The 14,469-nt window shown below is 38.8% G+C and overlaps 1 protein-coding gene across 11 annotated transcripts in view; it reads left to right on the top strand.

The window, feature by feature from the left end:
- The window catches only part of WDPCP (WD repeat containing planar cell polarity effector), a 204,289-nt gene that overhangs the window by 41,416 nt on the left and 148,404 nt on the right, over positions 1-14,469 (top strand). For all 11 annotated transcript variants that reach the window (XM_070732544.1, XM_070732543.1, XM_070732539.1 and 8 more), the window contains 5 exons: positions 5,034-5,094; positions 6,114-6,158; positions 7,266-7,316; positions 12,370-12,440; positions 12,694-12,753. In XM_070732544.1, the coding sequence (XP_070588645.1) occupies positions 5,034-5,094; positions 6,114-6,158; positions 7,266-7,316; positions 12,370-12,440; positions 12,694-12,753 (288 nt within the window). The remainder of the gene's footprint in view (positions 1-5,033; positions 5,095-6,113; positions 6,159-7,265; positions 7,317-12,369; positions 12,441-12,693; positions 12,754-14,469) is intronic.

The raw sequence follows: 14,469 nt of genomic DNA, 5'->3' as shown, positions 1-14,469 counted from the left end.
CTCTCTTTTTTGCTCTCTTTCTCTCTCCCTCCTTCCCTCCCTCTATGTCTTTCTCTCTCTCTTGCTCTCTCTGTGCCTCTCTTGCTATCTCTCTTTCATTCTCTCTTTCTCTTTCTGTCTCTCTTGCTATGTCTCTTTCTTTCTCTGTCTCTCTCTCTGTCTCTCTCTCTGTCTCTCTTGCTATCTCTTTCTCTCTCTCTCTTTCTCTGTCTCTCTTGCTATCTCTTTCTCTCTCTCTCTTTCTCTGTCTCTCTTGCTATCTCTTTCTTTCTCTCTCTCTCTGTCTCTTTCTCTCTCTTTCTCTCTCTCTTTCTCTTTCTCTGTCTCTCTTGCTATCTCTCTTTCTTTCTTGCTCTCTATCTCTTTCTTTCTCTCTCTTTCTCTGTCTCTCTCTCTGTCTCTCTTGCTATCTCTCTCTCTCTCTCTTGCTATCTCTTTCTTTTTCTCTCTCTCTCTTGCTATGTCTCTCTTTCTCTCTCTCTCTGTCTCCCTCCCTCTTTCCTTTCTATCTCTCCCTCTCTCTTTCCTTTCTATCTCTCCCTCCCTCTTTCCTCCCTCCCTCTTTCCTTTCTATCTCTTTTCTTTCTATCTCTCCCTCCCTCTTTCTTTCCTCCCTCCCTCTTTCCTTTCTATCTCTCTTTCCCTCTTTCCTTTCTATCTTTCTCTCCGTCCCTCAGCGGCGGCAAAGAAGAAGGAAGGCAGGCTGCAGAGGGCACCGAGGACAAGAGCGCTCCCTCGCTCCCTCGCCCTCTGACTTCCCTCCCTCGCTGCTGAAGGGACGAGCGCGGGCACGGGCCCGCTGCAAGAAGGGTTTTTTTTGCTTTTTTTCTCTTCCTCCGCCTCACGGGAGAGAGAGAGAGAAAGAGCAGCGCCCTGTCGGTTCCGAGCGCAGCCAGGTCCTTGCCAACCAAAAAAGGGTGGGGGTGGCGAAGGCAAAGCCTGGGAGGCGGGGAAGGGAAGAGCGGGAGACCCCCAGACAGAATGGCTGAGGGGAAGGAAAGACGGAAGGAGGGAGGGATTGAGAAGCGAAGCCAGGGAGGGCTGAGAGAAAAGGGGAGCGGCGCACGCGAGAGAGGGGTGGGGCGGGCATTCCCGAAACGGACGGAGAAAGCCTTCTCTCGCAGCAAAAGCACTCCCAGCCAGGGGGCTGCAAGAGAGGGCTTTCTCTGTCCGTTTCGGGAAAGTCCGCCCCGCCCCTCTCGCAGCCCCCTGGCTGGGAGCGCTTTCGTCCCGAGGAGCTGAAGCCGCAGCCGCAGTCGCCGCGAGAGAAGTCGTGCCCCAAGGCAGGGGGCGGCGGAGGAGGAGAGGGGGCAGATCGGGCGGGGAGCTTCACGGCACACCTGACCGTGTCTTGCGGCACACTAGCGTGCTGCGGCACACCGGTTGGGAAACGCTGCCCTATAACATGTAGATTCAACTTTTGGTAAATACAACTTTCTCCATTCTTAGTAAATAATATATTCATACATTTAATAACATTCAGTTAATACTTTTGACTCCTTGCTTACATATCTACTCCTTACGTAACATTTGTGGACATTTTGCTTTTTTTAGAAGGATGGCCAAACAGTTGCTGTGCTTGTAATATTCTTTTTGTAATTTTGGTCATTGTCGTAAAGTTCAATCTTAGATGGTGTTTCTGCAAACTTTTGCTCTCAGATTAAAAGTCAAGCAACATATAGCAAGGAACACACCATTATTTCCACAATATATATAGGTTCAACATTTTTAATCTTAAATTATTTAATTTTTGATGTTTTACTCTATTAATTACCATATTTTTTTACCCCATAAGACACACTTCTGCACACTCCCCCCAAAAAGTGGGTGTAAATTTTATTTATTTATTATTTATTGGATCTAAACAACTGTGTGTCTTATGGAGCGAATATTGTCACAGACTATGAAGTGTATTACCCCAGGGCTCCCCAATGGTGGACTGATGCTGGTCCTTTGGTGAATAGCAACCAGGCCACAGTGGCATTTTTGCCTTCCACCAGCTCCCAGAAACACTATGTGGCCTTCCAAACCATCTGCACACCCCATTTGTGCAAATAAGGGCTTATTTTTTACAAAAATTGGATATGGGGTGTGGCTTCAGGAGACCAAAAATATCTGTATTTAATGTATAAGACGACTGTGTAAGACGCACCAACATTTCCATCCTCTTTTGGGGGGGGGGGGATCCGTCCTATATTCCAAAAATATGGTAAATTTGCTAAATGCCAACTTTCTCACACCTGTTTCAGGTTATAATCATTCTAGAATTATACCAGGCAGCTACATAGGTTCATCTGTCCACACTTATCCACCTGATTCAGATGAAAAGCTTGCAAGCCATTAATATGTGACTTGCAAAGATCATAACAAAAAACTGGTTACTTATCTTTAATTATAGTTTTTCAAATGTCATTTATAAAGACAGACAACCTGTCCTCTTATACTACATAGTCTTTGTTTCTTAAGATTGTCTGCAATGGTTTTACAAGCAGAAGTGGGTTCAGTGAGAGCCATACCTAGCAGCATGTTATGAATGGATGGAGCTCACATCGAAGACCCTTAAGATCTAAAAATTTTCTCTTGAGGCAATGCATAAGTACATAATTATGCATGTGGCAGATGATTACTTGAAAAACTTCTAACTAGTTATTTTCTATTGCAGAGAGTAAATATTTTAATATTTGCTTCCTGGATTCACCAGTGAGCAAGACATCAAGATGGTATAACAGAATACTGAAATTCTTAACTATGATTTCTTGCTACTAAAAAATTATCTCTGCAAAAAACTATATAAATTTCCTTTTATAGAAGAAGCAAACTAAATACTTCCTTTTATGTTTGATACTTACATAAATATATAAATATGATTAAATATTCAAGACAGAAGAGAAAAAAGTAGTGGATGTTTCAATGGATCTTAAGATGGTTTTAAAATAAAATTAGATGAATAGAATATAATAAGAGTAGATTAGAATGGAATGGAATTCTTTATTGGGCAAGTGTGATTGAACACACGAGGAATTTATATTGGTGCATATGTTCTCAGTGTGCATAAAAGAAAAGATACATTTATCAAGAATCATAAGGTACAGCACTTAATGATAGTCATAGGATACAAACAAGCAATCAAATCACATTAGGAAAAAGTCAATGGAAACCATAAAGATACAAGCAACAAAGTTACAGTCATGCAGTCATAAGTGGGAGGAGATGGGTGATAGGAAAAGATGAGAAGATTAATAGTGCAGACTTTGTAAATAGTTTGACAGTGTTGAGGGAATTATTTGTTTAGCAGAGTGATGGTGTTCGGGGAAAAACTCTTCTTGTCTATAGTTGTTCTGGTGTGCAGTGCTCTGTAGCATCGTTTTGAGAGTAGGAGGACCCCATTTGAATCACTGAGATCAGCCACTCTGCGCTTCCTCATCTGCAAGGTGGCCTTCCTGGTGGCCATCACATCAGCCAGACGGATGTCGGAGTTGGCAGCCCTTTCTCTCAGGAAGAACCTATGTATATTCCACCCTAACCTTTGGCAGGCGGGGCTCCAGAGGGTCCACATTGATTGGGGGACTCCGGACCAGAATGCGGCCCACCCATAGGACAATCCAACTTTGCTATGTCCCATTCCTGGATTCTCTCTCCATGACTCTCTTGGGTGGAGAGATAATTTAGCTCCTCCCTGGGCACTGTTTGGTCCCGAGTTCAGGGGTGGACACCATTGAAAAAGAGACATGTGAGTCTGTCACTACATTTTCGCCAAAAGCTGGGGACTATTGGTAAAGGAGGTGTGTCCTCACAGCTCTGACAGACTCGGTCCAATCAGCTAGCAGATGATGTCAACCCATTCCTGGATCCTCTCTCCACCCAATGAGAAGGAGCATATTAGATAAGACCAATGCCCCTTTTCTGTGAACACACTGGCACACATTAAAAATGAAATTCTGATGCCAACTCTAAAGAAAATAAATATATACTCATACACATACCTATACATATGCTACCCACACACTACATATATATACATATATATAAATCATAATCCATTTTGAATGCATAGCGAAAAAAGTTTTGAGAGTTAACAAGGTTGATACTATAAGGTATAAAAGTCGTACAGGATCTAGTTGTTCTGCTTTGGATACCACAAGATTCATCCCAGAAGCTAACAAAGGAAAATAGCTTTTGTAAATACCTTTTGTGTATTAAAAATTGTGTGCAAGATGTCATTTAAAGAAATGGTATAACATTCTGATATTATTTCTTGGCTGCTTGCTGGATTTCAGATCATGGCTGTTTTTTTTCTTCACCTTAAATGTCCTTCAGTCATATTTGCATTCTACAAGCAGCAACACCATCATCTACTGAAAAAGCAATTGCTAGTCTTTTATGTAAATTATTACTTTACTGCCAAGATTTATGGCAGTATGATTATGTTACATTCAAGCACTCTTTTTCAACAACACCTGATTTCAGAGGGCTACATACAATATCTGTTAATACCACTGGCATTCTCTCCTTTTCTCCTATTTGCATTCCTTACATAACACCAAGTCTTTTGTGGATAGTCTCCAAATTTCTGGAGCAGATTTGGGAACACAGAGAAGTGGTGAATCTAAATCATTTGTTCTTTTGGGGAGGGATGCAATTAAATACAAATTTAAGGTAGAAAATTAGGAAAATAAGTGTGTAAACACACACACACACACACACAAATACAGTGTGTGTGTGTGTGTGTGTGTGTGTGTGTGTGTATAATGAATTATTCACTTTATAAATTGAAATAACTAAATTTAATTTAATGTATTCAGTTTAAATTAGATCACTAAGCAAGTACAGTTGGTAAATGTCAACCCATTAAAATTAGTAGAAAATAATGTTCTTAGATGCTAAATTTCTATGTTGATCTAGATACTTTCTTTCAAAAGGCAACTGGACTTTCTTGTTTTGCTTGAAGGTCCTACAGTTGTATAATGATAAAGAAATTTCATTATTTTTCATCTTACGATTTCTTCCATCTCCCTTTGCTCTAATTATTATAGATGACTGTCTTTTTCTCTGAAATGCATCTCTGGTCAGTGAAAGACATCTTATATACTGAAGGTAAAACAGATGCTCTATTTTTTCCCAATTTTAAAGAAATTTCCAAACCATGTTAATATTAAGCTTAATGTGGTGCATTGCATTTAGCTTCCAGATCCATAGGGTACAGAAAGGTGTTATTCATTCTATAACAAGTGACAGCATTCATTATCCGATCAACAGTATCTGAACAAAACATAGTGATTTCTAACCTGATTTCCTAACTCTTTTAAAACTTTGCAGAAATAATACTTACCTGTAAAACTTTGAGCTGAAAGTGAGGTAGATTGTCAGACTTCTTTGCTACTTAAATCAGAGAGGATAATATCGCAATTATGTAACATGAAGCAAACTTATATCAAACTATTTAATATGATGTAGTAGATATTCTTTGTTACATACTGTGTTGTAATTGCAATAAAGATTTTTTTCAGGTATTTGATTTAATGTATTCAGTTTAAATTAGATCAGTAAGCAAGTACAGTTGGTAAATGTCAACCCATTAAAATTAGTAGAAAATAATGTTCTTAGATGCTAAATTTCTATGTTGATCTAGATCAGTGGTTCTCAACCATGGGGTCGGGACCCCTTAGGGGGTCGAATGACCATTTCACAGGGGTAGCCTAAGACCATGGGAAAAGACAAATTTCCAATGGTGTTAGCCATTAAAGCTTTTATTCTGGCATCTCGGAGCATATTTTTACAATCCAACCAATCAGGCGTTTACAGGGGGGTGTCCCTCTGACCTCTTGCCAATCAGCTTAAAGATCTGTTGGAAGAATTGGTGCTAAACTTATAGTTGGGTGTCACCACAAGATGAGGAACTGTATTAAGCGGTTGCGGCATTAGAAAGGTTGAGAACCACTGATCTAGATGCTTATTGATCTAGATGATATTATGTCTTTATGAAATTGTCACTCATGCATTTGTACCTGGCAACTTGAATTATGTTTGAGTCACTACATGTTTTATTTTATGAGCAAAGAAATTTACTTGATTTTAAGTTCAATAATTGAGGTTGTATTTCTTTAATTATCTAGACAAAGATATTGGCATCTATCAGTACCATGAAAAGAGTGAAGCAGGTAAAATTTGACACTTATAATAAAGATTATAAGATTACAGTTAAAAAAATCAGCATTCAGAAATTGTATGTTTTGCATTTTGTGATTACATATTTGTGTAATATATTTACAACAATGGGCAATTTGGTTATTAAGTGCCTATTTTATTCCAACAGTCATGGCATAGTCTGAAACTTGTATAATATCTAATAAACCATATAATATTTAAGTCTGCACATCTTGTTAAAATATTAATTTCTTAAGATTGTCCATGTGGACTTCTACATTTTCTCCTTTGTATTTCTATTTCTATTTCTTGTCCTGCTTTTATAGTATGGCATCTTATTTCCTGATGAGATTTCAGATATTTCTATAATTTTTTACTTCATTGTTTTTGACAAAGATCTTGTTCAGTTGTTGATTTCCCCCCCCCCCTCCTGGACCAAAACTGTTCCAAAATACTTTGCTCTGCCACTAGTTAGCTATTAATTCATCTTAGTTTTAAACATTTTTTCCAACAAAAAAGTATATGCTTAAGAAGTTTTAATTTTTTGTATAAAAATATTAAGTACAGTATATTAAATTGGTAGAGCCTGTTACCATTTATTTATTGAAGATCCAGTAGAGGGCATTGTAAATTCATAGGAATGCACTGATGTTGATTTCCTGGATCTTCCTTTCCTGATATTTGAAATGGGCATTTCAGTGAATGATCAATTTTCTTTATCTGATTAAACTTTTTAATCCTGAAAGATTCATGATGGGCCAAAAGGTCTTTTCAGCTAGAATGACTTCCTGTTTTGGTCCATATTAAAGTGGTAGTTTGTGTGAGCATTCCATGCTGCCACCACAAGCAGCACAGACTGGTTTTGGTTTGGATCCAGTTGTCAAGTTAATTAGAATAAAACTTGTTTCTTATCACTGTTGAAATTGTTTCCATTTTACAACAAATTTAGTTTACCAGAGAAGGAAAAAAATGTTAACTTTTAACCGATCAAATCTTTATTACAGTTATAGACCAGCATTGTTTTTCCTTGCGAATTATCTCTACTTTTCCAAAATACAAAATAGCAGCTTGCTGACAAATAGAAATTAAGATAGTTCAACTTTGTTTTTTTCTCCTTGTAGAGCCACAAATAAAAGTTGGTTATTTATATGAGAAACAGCAATTAGCAGAATGTAAGAGCATTTTCTATTTTCTTGTTACTGTAAGTAAATGTACAAATATATAAATGTTTTTCTTTAACTTTGCTTTTTAAAATCATATATACTGTGGAACTAGCTTTCTTAATGAGATGCTGCTTTAAGAGAAATAGCAACTTGTCCCAAAGATAGACTTTCGGGGATTTTTGCACATCTTTTGGACTATAGTTCTTATTGTTCTCATTCATTTCAGCCAGGTTGATAAAAACTTGTAATCCAAAACATGTGGAAAGCACCAAGTTGCAATTAGATTATTTGGGTTTTTTTCTGTTGAACCTCATGAAGAAGGTGGGTGGAGGGTGGAAGAACTATTACAAAAGAAAACATTAAGCTCTGCCCTCTGTTTCTCTCAAACTATAACCTCCATGACTAATACTGATTCTTTCACTTCACATAGTGTGGAGATCTTCAGCAGTCTTTCTTAAGATAAGCTCACTCAGTGGACTGATTCCACTTGAGAGAGAGCATCCTGAAGAAACATGGGTGCTGAGATAAGCTGGACTTTAAAGATTAAAACTAATGTCTTGAATTGAATCTAGGATCCTATGGAAAACCAAGCAAAACTCAAATCAAAACTGTAATGCTACTAAATTGGTTCCCCCATTATTAAGCAGTCCACTGCTTACAAAGGAAATTTAATTAATTAATTAATTAATTTATTTATTTATTAGATTTGTATGCCGCCCCCTCTGTAGACTTAATTAGGATCTCCAGAACTTTTATGGCCCTTATCATATTGATACCTTACCTCAAATTGACAGATAAGTTGTTTTAGATAGAAGGTAAACAGTATGAGAAAGAGGAATGAATGCTATGTCATTCCAGACTGTTTTTGTTGCATGCACATTACATAGAATTGTTCATTCATAATTTTCCCAGCTCCAATTATTTTTAAGTGGCCCAAATGAATGCTAAGTTTAATGAAAATGAATGCCACTGAGACATCTAGTAGGACCTGGAAAAGTATACTCCCTCTACTTCCCAACAAAGATCATTAAGCAGGACAACTATTGTTATTTGCATCCAATGCCTGGTCTTGAATTCTGATTGGAAAGGAAAGAACCCATTTATTCCCTTTAGAATCTTTCTAGTGGAACTCCTACCACCTTGCCCATAATGGTTCCATGATAGGAAACAGAGATTAGAGATTGGATGGAGTTCATCCAGCAAGGAGGGGAAAGAAATTACTGTTTCTGGAAAGGTTGAATCATTGCCTGGTTCAAAGAGAAAACAGCCACCTCCTGTATCCACTGATCCACACACATCCCAGATAGTTGCCTGAAATGAGAGGCACACATTTTTCAATCTTTCTCAAATTAGATGATCTTGTAATATGCAGCCTAAGTCAGCTTGCAATACTTTGTTAAAGTGCCATTTAACTCTGAGAAATTGGCGTGGTTTTATCTGTGAAAATCCTGCAAAAATATCACAGTACAGTAGAACCCCGACTTACGAGACTAATTGGTTCCGGAAGGAGGCTCGTAAGTCAGAACGCTCGTATGACGAAACATTGTTTCCCATAGGAAACAATGTAAAGTCAATTAATCCGTGCAACAACAAAAAAACCCGCTGCCGCCGAACGCGGAAGTTAGCGTTCAGAGACAGCTGCAAAGCGGTGCGCGTGTTTTAAAACGTCAGAGCCGGCCTGGGGAACTCGGGGGCTTCCCCCCGAGCCCCCCAGGCCGGCTCTGACGTTTTAAAACACGCGCACCGCTTTGCAGCTGTCTGCTGAATCCGAACGCGGAAGTTAGCGTTCCGGATTCAGCAGAGAGCTGCGAAGCGGCGCGCGTGTTTTAAAAGGTTGCAGCCGGCCTGGGGGGCTTGCCAGCACCCCCCCGAGCCCCCCAGGCCGGCTGCAACCTTTTAAAACACGCGGGATACGAGCGCCAAGGAGCTGTCTCCTGAAGCCGAAAGCGGAAGTTAGTGTTCGGCTTCAGGAGACAGCTCCTTGGCGCTCGTATCCCGAATGTGAGCTCGGGAGGCGAACAAAAATGTCGCTCCCCTCCCAGCTCTTATCTCGAGTAGCTCGTAAGTAGAGCTGCTCGTATGTCGAGGTTCCACTGTAGTCTGTAGGAAGTTCTCCCAATCTCTGTCCAGAAGGGTATGGGTAACACTGAACAAACTGCTGGATATGAGTGTGAAGACACAAGAAGAAGAAATAAATAAACATGCATCAATACTGTTATTGCTATGGAATATTCCTGAACTGTTGTTATCTTTGATTATTTTCTACTTGTTTTCTGCCATACTATTTTAGAACTTGCTTTAACTTTTCATCTGTTTGTCTTCAGTAAATCGAGGACTCCCCCCTCCCAGAAACTCACACATGCACACAAATCTCATTGATCAGGGAAAAGCCATTTAGACATCTCATCCAATACTCTGGTTTATTCTGATTTTGAGAGAGCAACAATTTGCTCAGTCAGACTGCTTGCCTACTGTACTTTTTGGAGTATAACACACACTTTCTCCTCCTAAAAGAGGATGGAAATGTTGGTGGTCCTTATAGACCGAATGCAGCCATTTTTGGCCTCCCCAAACCTTGCCCTACACATCCCTTTTTTGCCAAAAAAGGTCCATTTTTTTACAAATATGGGGCATGCAGAGGCTTTAGGAGGCCTGCAGAGTGCTCTTGGGGGCTGGGGAGGACAAAACCGTGATGTATGGGGGGTTTAGGAGGCAGAAAATGGGTCTGTTTTTCACAAAAACAGGGCACCCAGGCTTTGGGAGGCCTGCAGAATGCTCCTGGGGGACTGGGAAGGGCAAAGATGATGTGGGGGGTGGTTTAGAAGGTGAAAAATGGGTCCGTTTTCTCTCAGGAGCACTCTGCAGTCCTCTCAAAGCCTCTGCACGCCCCATTTTTACAAAAAATGGGCCACACAGAGCAGCAATGGCTGCATTGCTCCCATTTCGGCCCTGTTCTTAGTACTGGTAGCACCAATGTTGGGGGTCCGTTTTCTCTCAGGAGCACTCTGCAGTCCTCTGAAAGCCTCTGTGCGCCCCATTTTTACAAAAAATGGGTCACACAGAGCAAAAATGGCTGCATTGCTCCCATTTCGGCCCTGTTCTTAGTACTGGTAGCACCAATGTTGGGGGTCCGTTTTCTCTCAGGAGCACTCTGCAGTCCTCTGAAAGCCTCTGTGCGCCCCATTTTTACAAAAAATGGGTCACACAGAGCAAAAATGGCTGCATTGCTCCCATTTTGGCCCTGTTCTTAGAACTGGTAGCGCCAATGGTGGGAGGCTCTGCCCACCCATCTGGAACACCTCTGTGAACCAGTGGTAAAGGGTTTTATAACCCACTACTGGCGCAGAGGATTTGGGAGGTCTGCAGAGTACTCCCGGGGGTCCAAGGAAGGCAAAAACTTCCCCCCCTTGTTTTCTTCTTTGGAATCTTGGTGTGTCTTATACTGTGGTGCAACTTATACTCTGAAAAATACGGTAATCATTGGGAAAATATCCCAGTGCTCTCAGGATTCATTATTTATGATAGACCATCAAGTGAAGGGACAATATGTGCAGGAAAATTGATGACCGATCTTACACCTGCAGATTACATAACCACTGTTCCCACCAAGTTGAAGATGTGACTTCTTATATTGGGCCAGAGATTTCCAGGGATAAGCTCATAGTTGCCATGTAGGGCATGAAAGACCAAGTCCAATCTGAACCCACATCCAAGACACAGAAATTGCATTCACATAGCTCTTTAATGCTATCATTTAACTTTTATAATGATCTCATTTAAAAAGCCATAATGCCTTTCTTACAATCAGAACTGTTACAGTGTCCAGAATGCAGATTTCACTGCAGCTGGGCCTGGGCATGCCGTTCCTCTTCCTTGTATACAGATTTGGTATTAACTAACATCAGCTAGAAACTGAGGCAAACAACTCAAGTCATCAAGGAAAGAAGGACAAAAAGCTGGAAACAACACCAATTTGGAGGCCTTTGCTCTCCAGCAACAATCAACCCAATGCCTCCTATCATGCTTCCCACTGATAATCTCTGGGAATGTGCTTCCCTACATTTATGATCCTGTAATGCTCTGTAGCTTCAGCTACAGTATTAAAAATGAGTAACACATTAAGCAAGCTAAACAGTACTCAATAATTGAAGCAAGGGAAGCAGCATTTGGAATTCAGTTTTTCATCCCACCCATCACATGTCAATAGGCCACCCACAATGCTGTGGCAATCCTTGGTCCACTCAACTTCATCCCAGTATTATGGGCGAATGGTTCTTTTCTGCATGCTTTCAGTGCTGCAAAGCACCATGGGATGGTCAATATGTGCTATCGCTGTTGTGCCTACAATAGAATAGTATTTACTCACATGGCCTTCCTAAGCAGTTATCTATAAATTCAGTAAGATTTACATTCTTCCACTATAAATAGAGTACACATGAATGTTCACAATAATTTAAAAATAATAAAACAAACCCATAAATAAATGAATAACAAGAGACACAAATAGAAGTAAAAACAGTAAAAAGACAAGTTCTATAGTTAGGAGCAACTTAAAAGCAAAGGGCCAAACTAACAAAACTACTCAACTTGACCAGTCAGATATTTGGAAGAATAAGGACCTCACAAACTGAAAAAAGGACCAAATGGGACTTCCATGACAATATATTCCATAATCCAACCTTGATCACAGAGAAGACCCTCCTTATCAATCATGCTTTGGTGACAGTGACAAAAACTCACTGTACATCATCAGAAACTAGCAGGTTCATAATTGAGACATACTGCAGATTTTTGAGTCCACTTTATGTAGAATTTTAGTGGTAAATGTTCTTGGAATAAATATATTTAACCTGCTTTGAAAATGGACACTTTAAATTGTAAAACAAATTTATAATGGGATTGTTCATGTTCATAACACAATAAAACACTACATTCCTTTTAATGTGGGTTTTTTTCTATGTTTGTTTTATGTTAAGATTATTCATAAACTATGGATTCAAGTCAAATGCTAGTTACAGTTATTCATTATGGCAATATCTTACATATTTATTTTATTTGCCAGCTCGAAATTATCCTTGGGTACTTAAGAACAAACGTCCAGAAAAGCTTCGAGACACACTTAAGGAGCTAGAGGTATTTTTCAGAAAGATTCAAGCATAACAACAATTAATCCATGTTTTCAAATCTCTTTCAACACCTTTAATTTTCCAAAAGATCATCTCCTTCTGGTGATAAGTCGGCTTTTGTATGGTCGGATATCCAAAACAGTTGCATCTTTGTTTTAGATGTCAGGCAATCTTTCCTCTTTGAAAAAACAGAAGAACTTTAACCACATGTGAAACGTCTACAGTCATCTATTCACTGTCTACTTTCTATTTTCCTCTAGGAATTGATGCAAAATAGTCAGTGTGTATTGAGTAAATGGAAGAGCAAAGATGTCTGTCAGGTAAATGTTTTGACATGGTTTTGCAATGTTCAATCAACATCACTGAACAATTACTAAAGAGACTAGTCTTAAGTTAACTTACAGAAATATACAGTGTTTGTTTAAGATAATTTCTTGTTGCACGTATTCACTTGAAGAACAAAACCAGTATAATACTCAGCTGAATGTCTTGACAGAAGTGTCTGTTTTCAAATTGGAATCAGTCATGAAAAACACATAATGCTTTCAAATAAAATGAGCTATTTAGAAAATATAGGCTGCAGTCCTCCGTGCACCCTCACAACATAGAAATTCATTTGAAATTGGAAGGACTTATTTCTGAATATACAAGTGTAGAATCAGCCCATCACCAGCTTCAGATTAGATTATCAGAGTTAAGAGAATCATTTAATATTTATACTTGATGTGTTTGTTTTTATGACACCTCCAAACTGTCCAGAATGTGTATTTTGTATCTATGTAAATATTCACATAATATACAGAGAAAACATCTGCTCACATCTTGTTAGCGGCATGGAAAGTGGGAACAGGTTGACATAAAGTGTGTGATCCAGCAGTCTAATCAACAGCTTTTTCCTGAAATATGTTAAAACTACTTCTGTCTTTTTATTCTTGATATTTTTAATTTGTATGACTTAATTCATTGAATTTTAATATATGCTAATAATCAGCCACAGTATCGGTGTAAGAATTTAATTTTCTTGTAATTATAGCTATACTTTATAATGATAAAGTTATAAAGCTGGATAATATTTTGTCTTACCATGTATTGTAATTTGAACACCCTTAGCTATTAACTTCAAAGGCAAAGTTTTGATATCTGATAATGATGCATTATACTACAAGTCTCTGCATAGTTACTTGAGAATAGACATCACTGAAACCAGTGAAACATATTTCTCCATAAACAAATGCAGGATTGTACTTTTAAAAGCATATATACTTCTAAATTTTGTTAGGAAACAATCTAAAACTAACTTAGACTGAAGTAATGTGCCTCCTTACTAAAGAACTAAAAGGCATTGAGGTGATTATTATTTTCATCAAATTGTTTTTTACATGGATCAGATAATTAAGATACATTGAGTCTGATTTCTGTCCTCAAAAAACTGGTAGGAAGCATTCTGAAACTGTAACTAATAAATATATATTATAGGTTTCACTGTTAAATCAGCATAATATATTAAAAGAAAATCCTGCTTCACAGTCTAATAGTATCACATAGATAGAAGTGACGGTGGAATTTCAAAAGCTGAGCAAAGCAGCAAAGCTTCCTTACTTACCACTAATTACAACTGAGAACTTTGTTGTTTAGTGATGCTATCATAAAGTGCAATATCACATGACCATGCCAACTTACTACAGCAGTTCCAGTTGACATTGTAGGCAAATCTTGTGTGGCATCAGTATTCTGTGGTGATCTCTTCCCAGCTTCCCCATTGACCATGCTTGCCAGAAGTTGGCATTGAAAATTACAAATGGTGATTACGTTAGCAGAGGATCCTGCGGCTTTTCCATTGCAGGTAGTTGGCAGGCATCCAAATTTCAATCATGTGACCAAGAGGATGCTGCAACTGCTGCATCTGCGAGTTATTAGTGCCCCTTTTATGTTAAACGAGACCTACCTGTATGTTTATTTGTAGTTATGGCATAAGAGGTTGGGTTCTCTTATGGTGAGATAACTGATCTGAAGAAAAAACAATAGAAGTAACCATC

The sequence above is a fragment of the Erythrolamprus reginae genome, chromosome 1, assembly GCF_031021105.1.
Source record: "Erythrolamprus reginae isolate rEryReg1 chromosome 1, rEryReg1.hap1, whole genome shotgun sequence".
Taxonomy (NCBI): Eukaryota; Metazoa; Chordata; class Lepidosauria; order Squamata; family Dipsadidae; genus Erythrolamprus; species Erythrolamprus reginae.
Note: the sequence above shows the minus strand (reverse complement) of the source record. Positions and strands in the feature narration are given on the sequence as shown.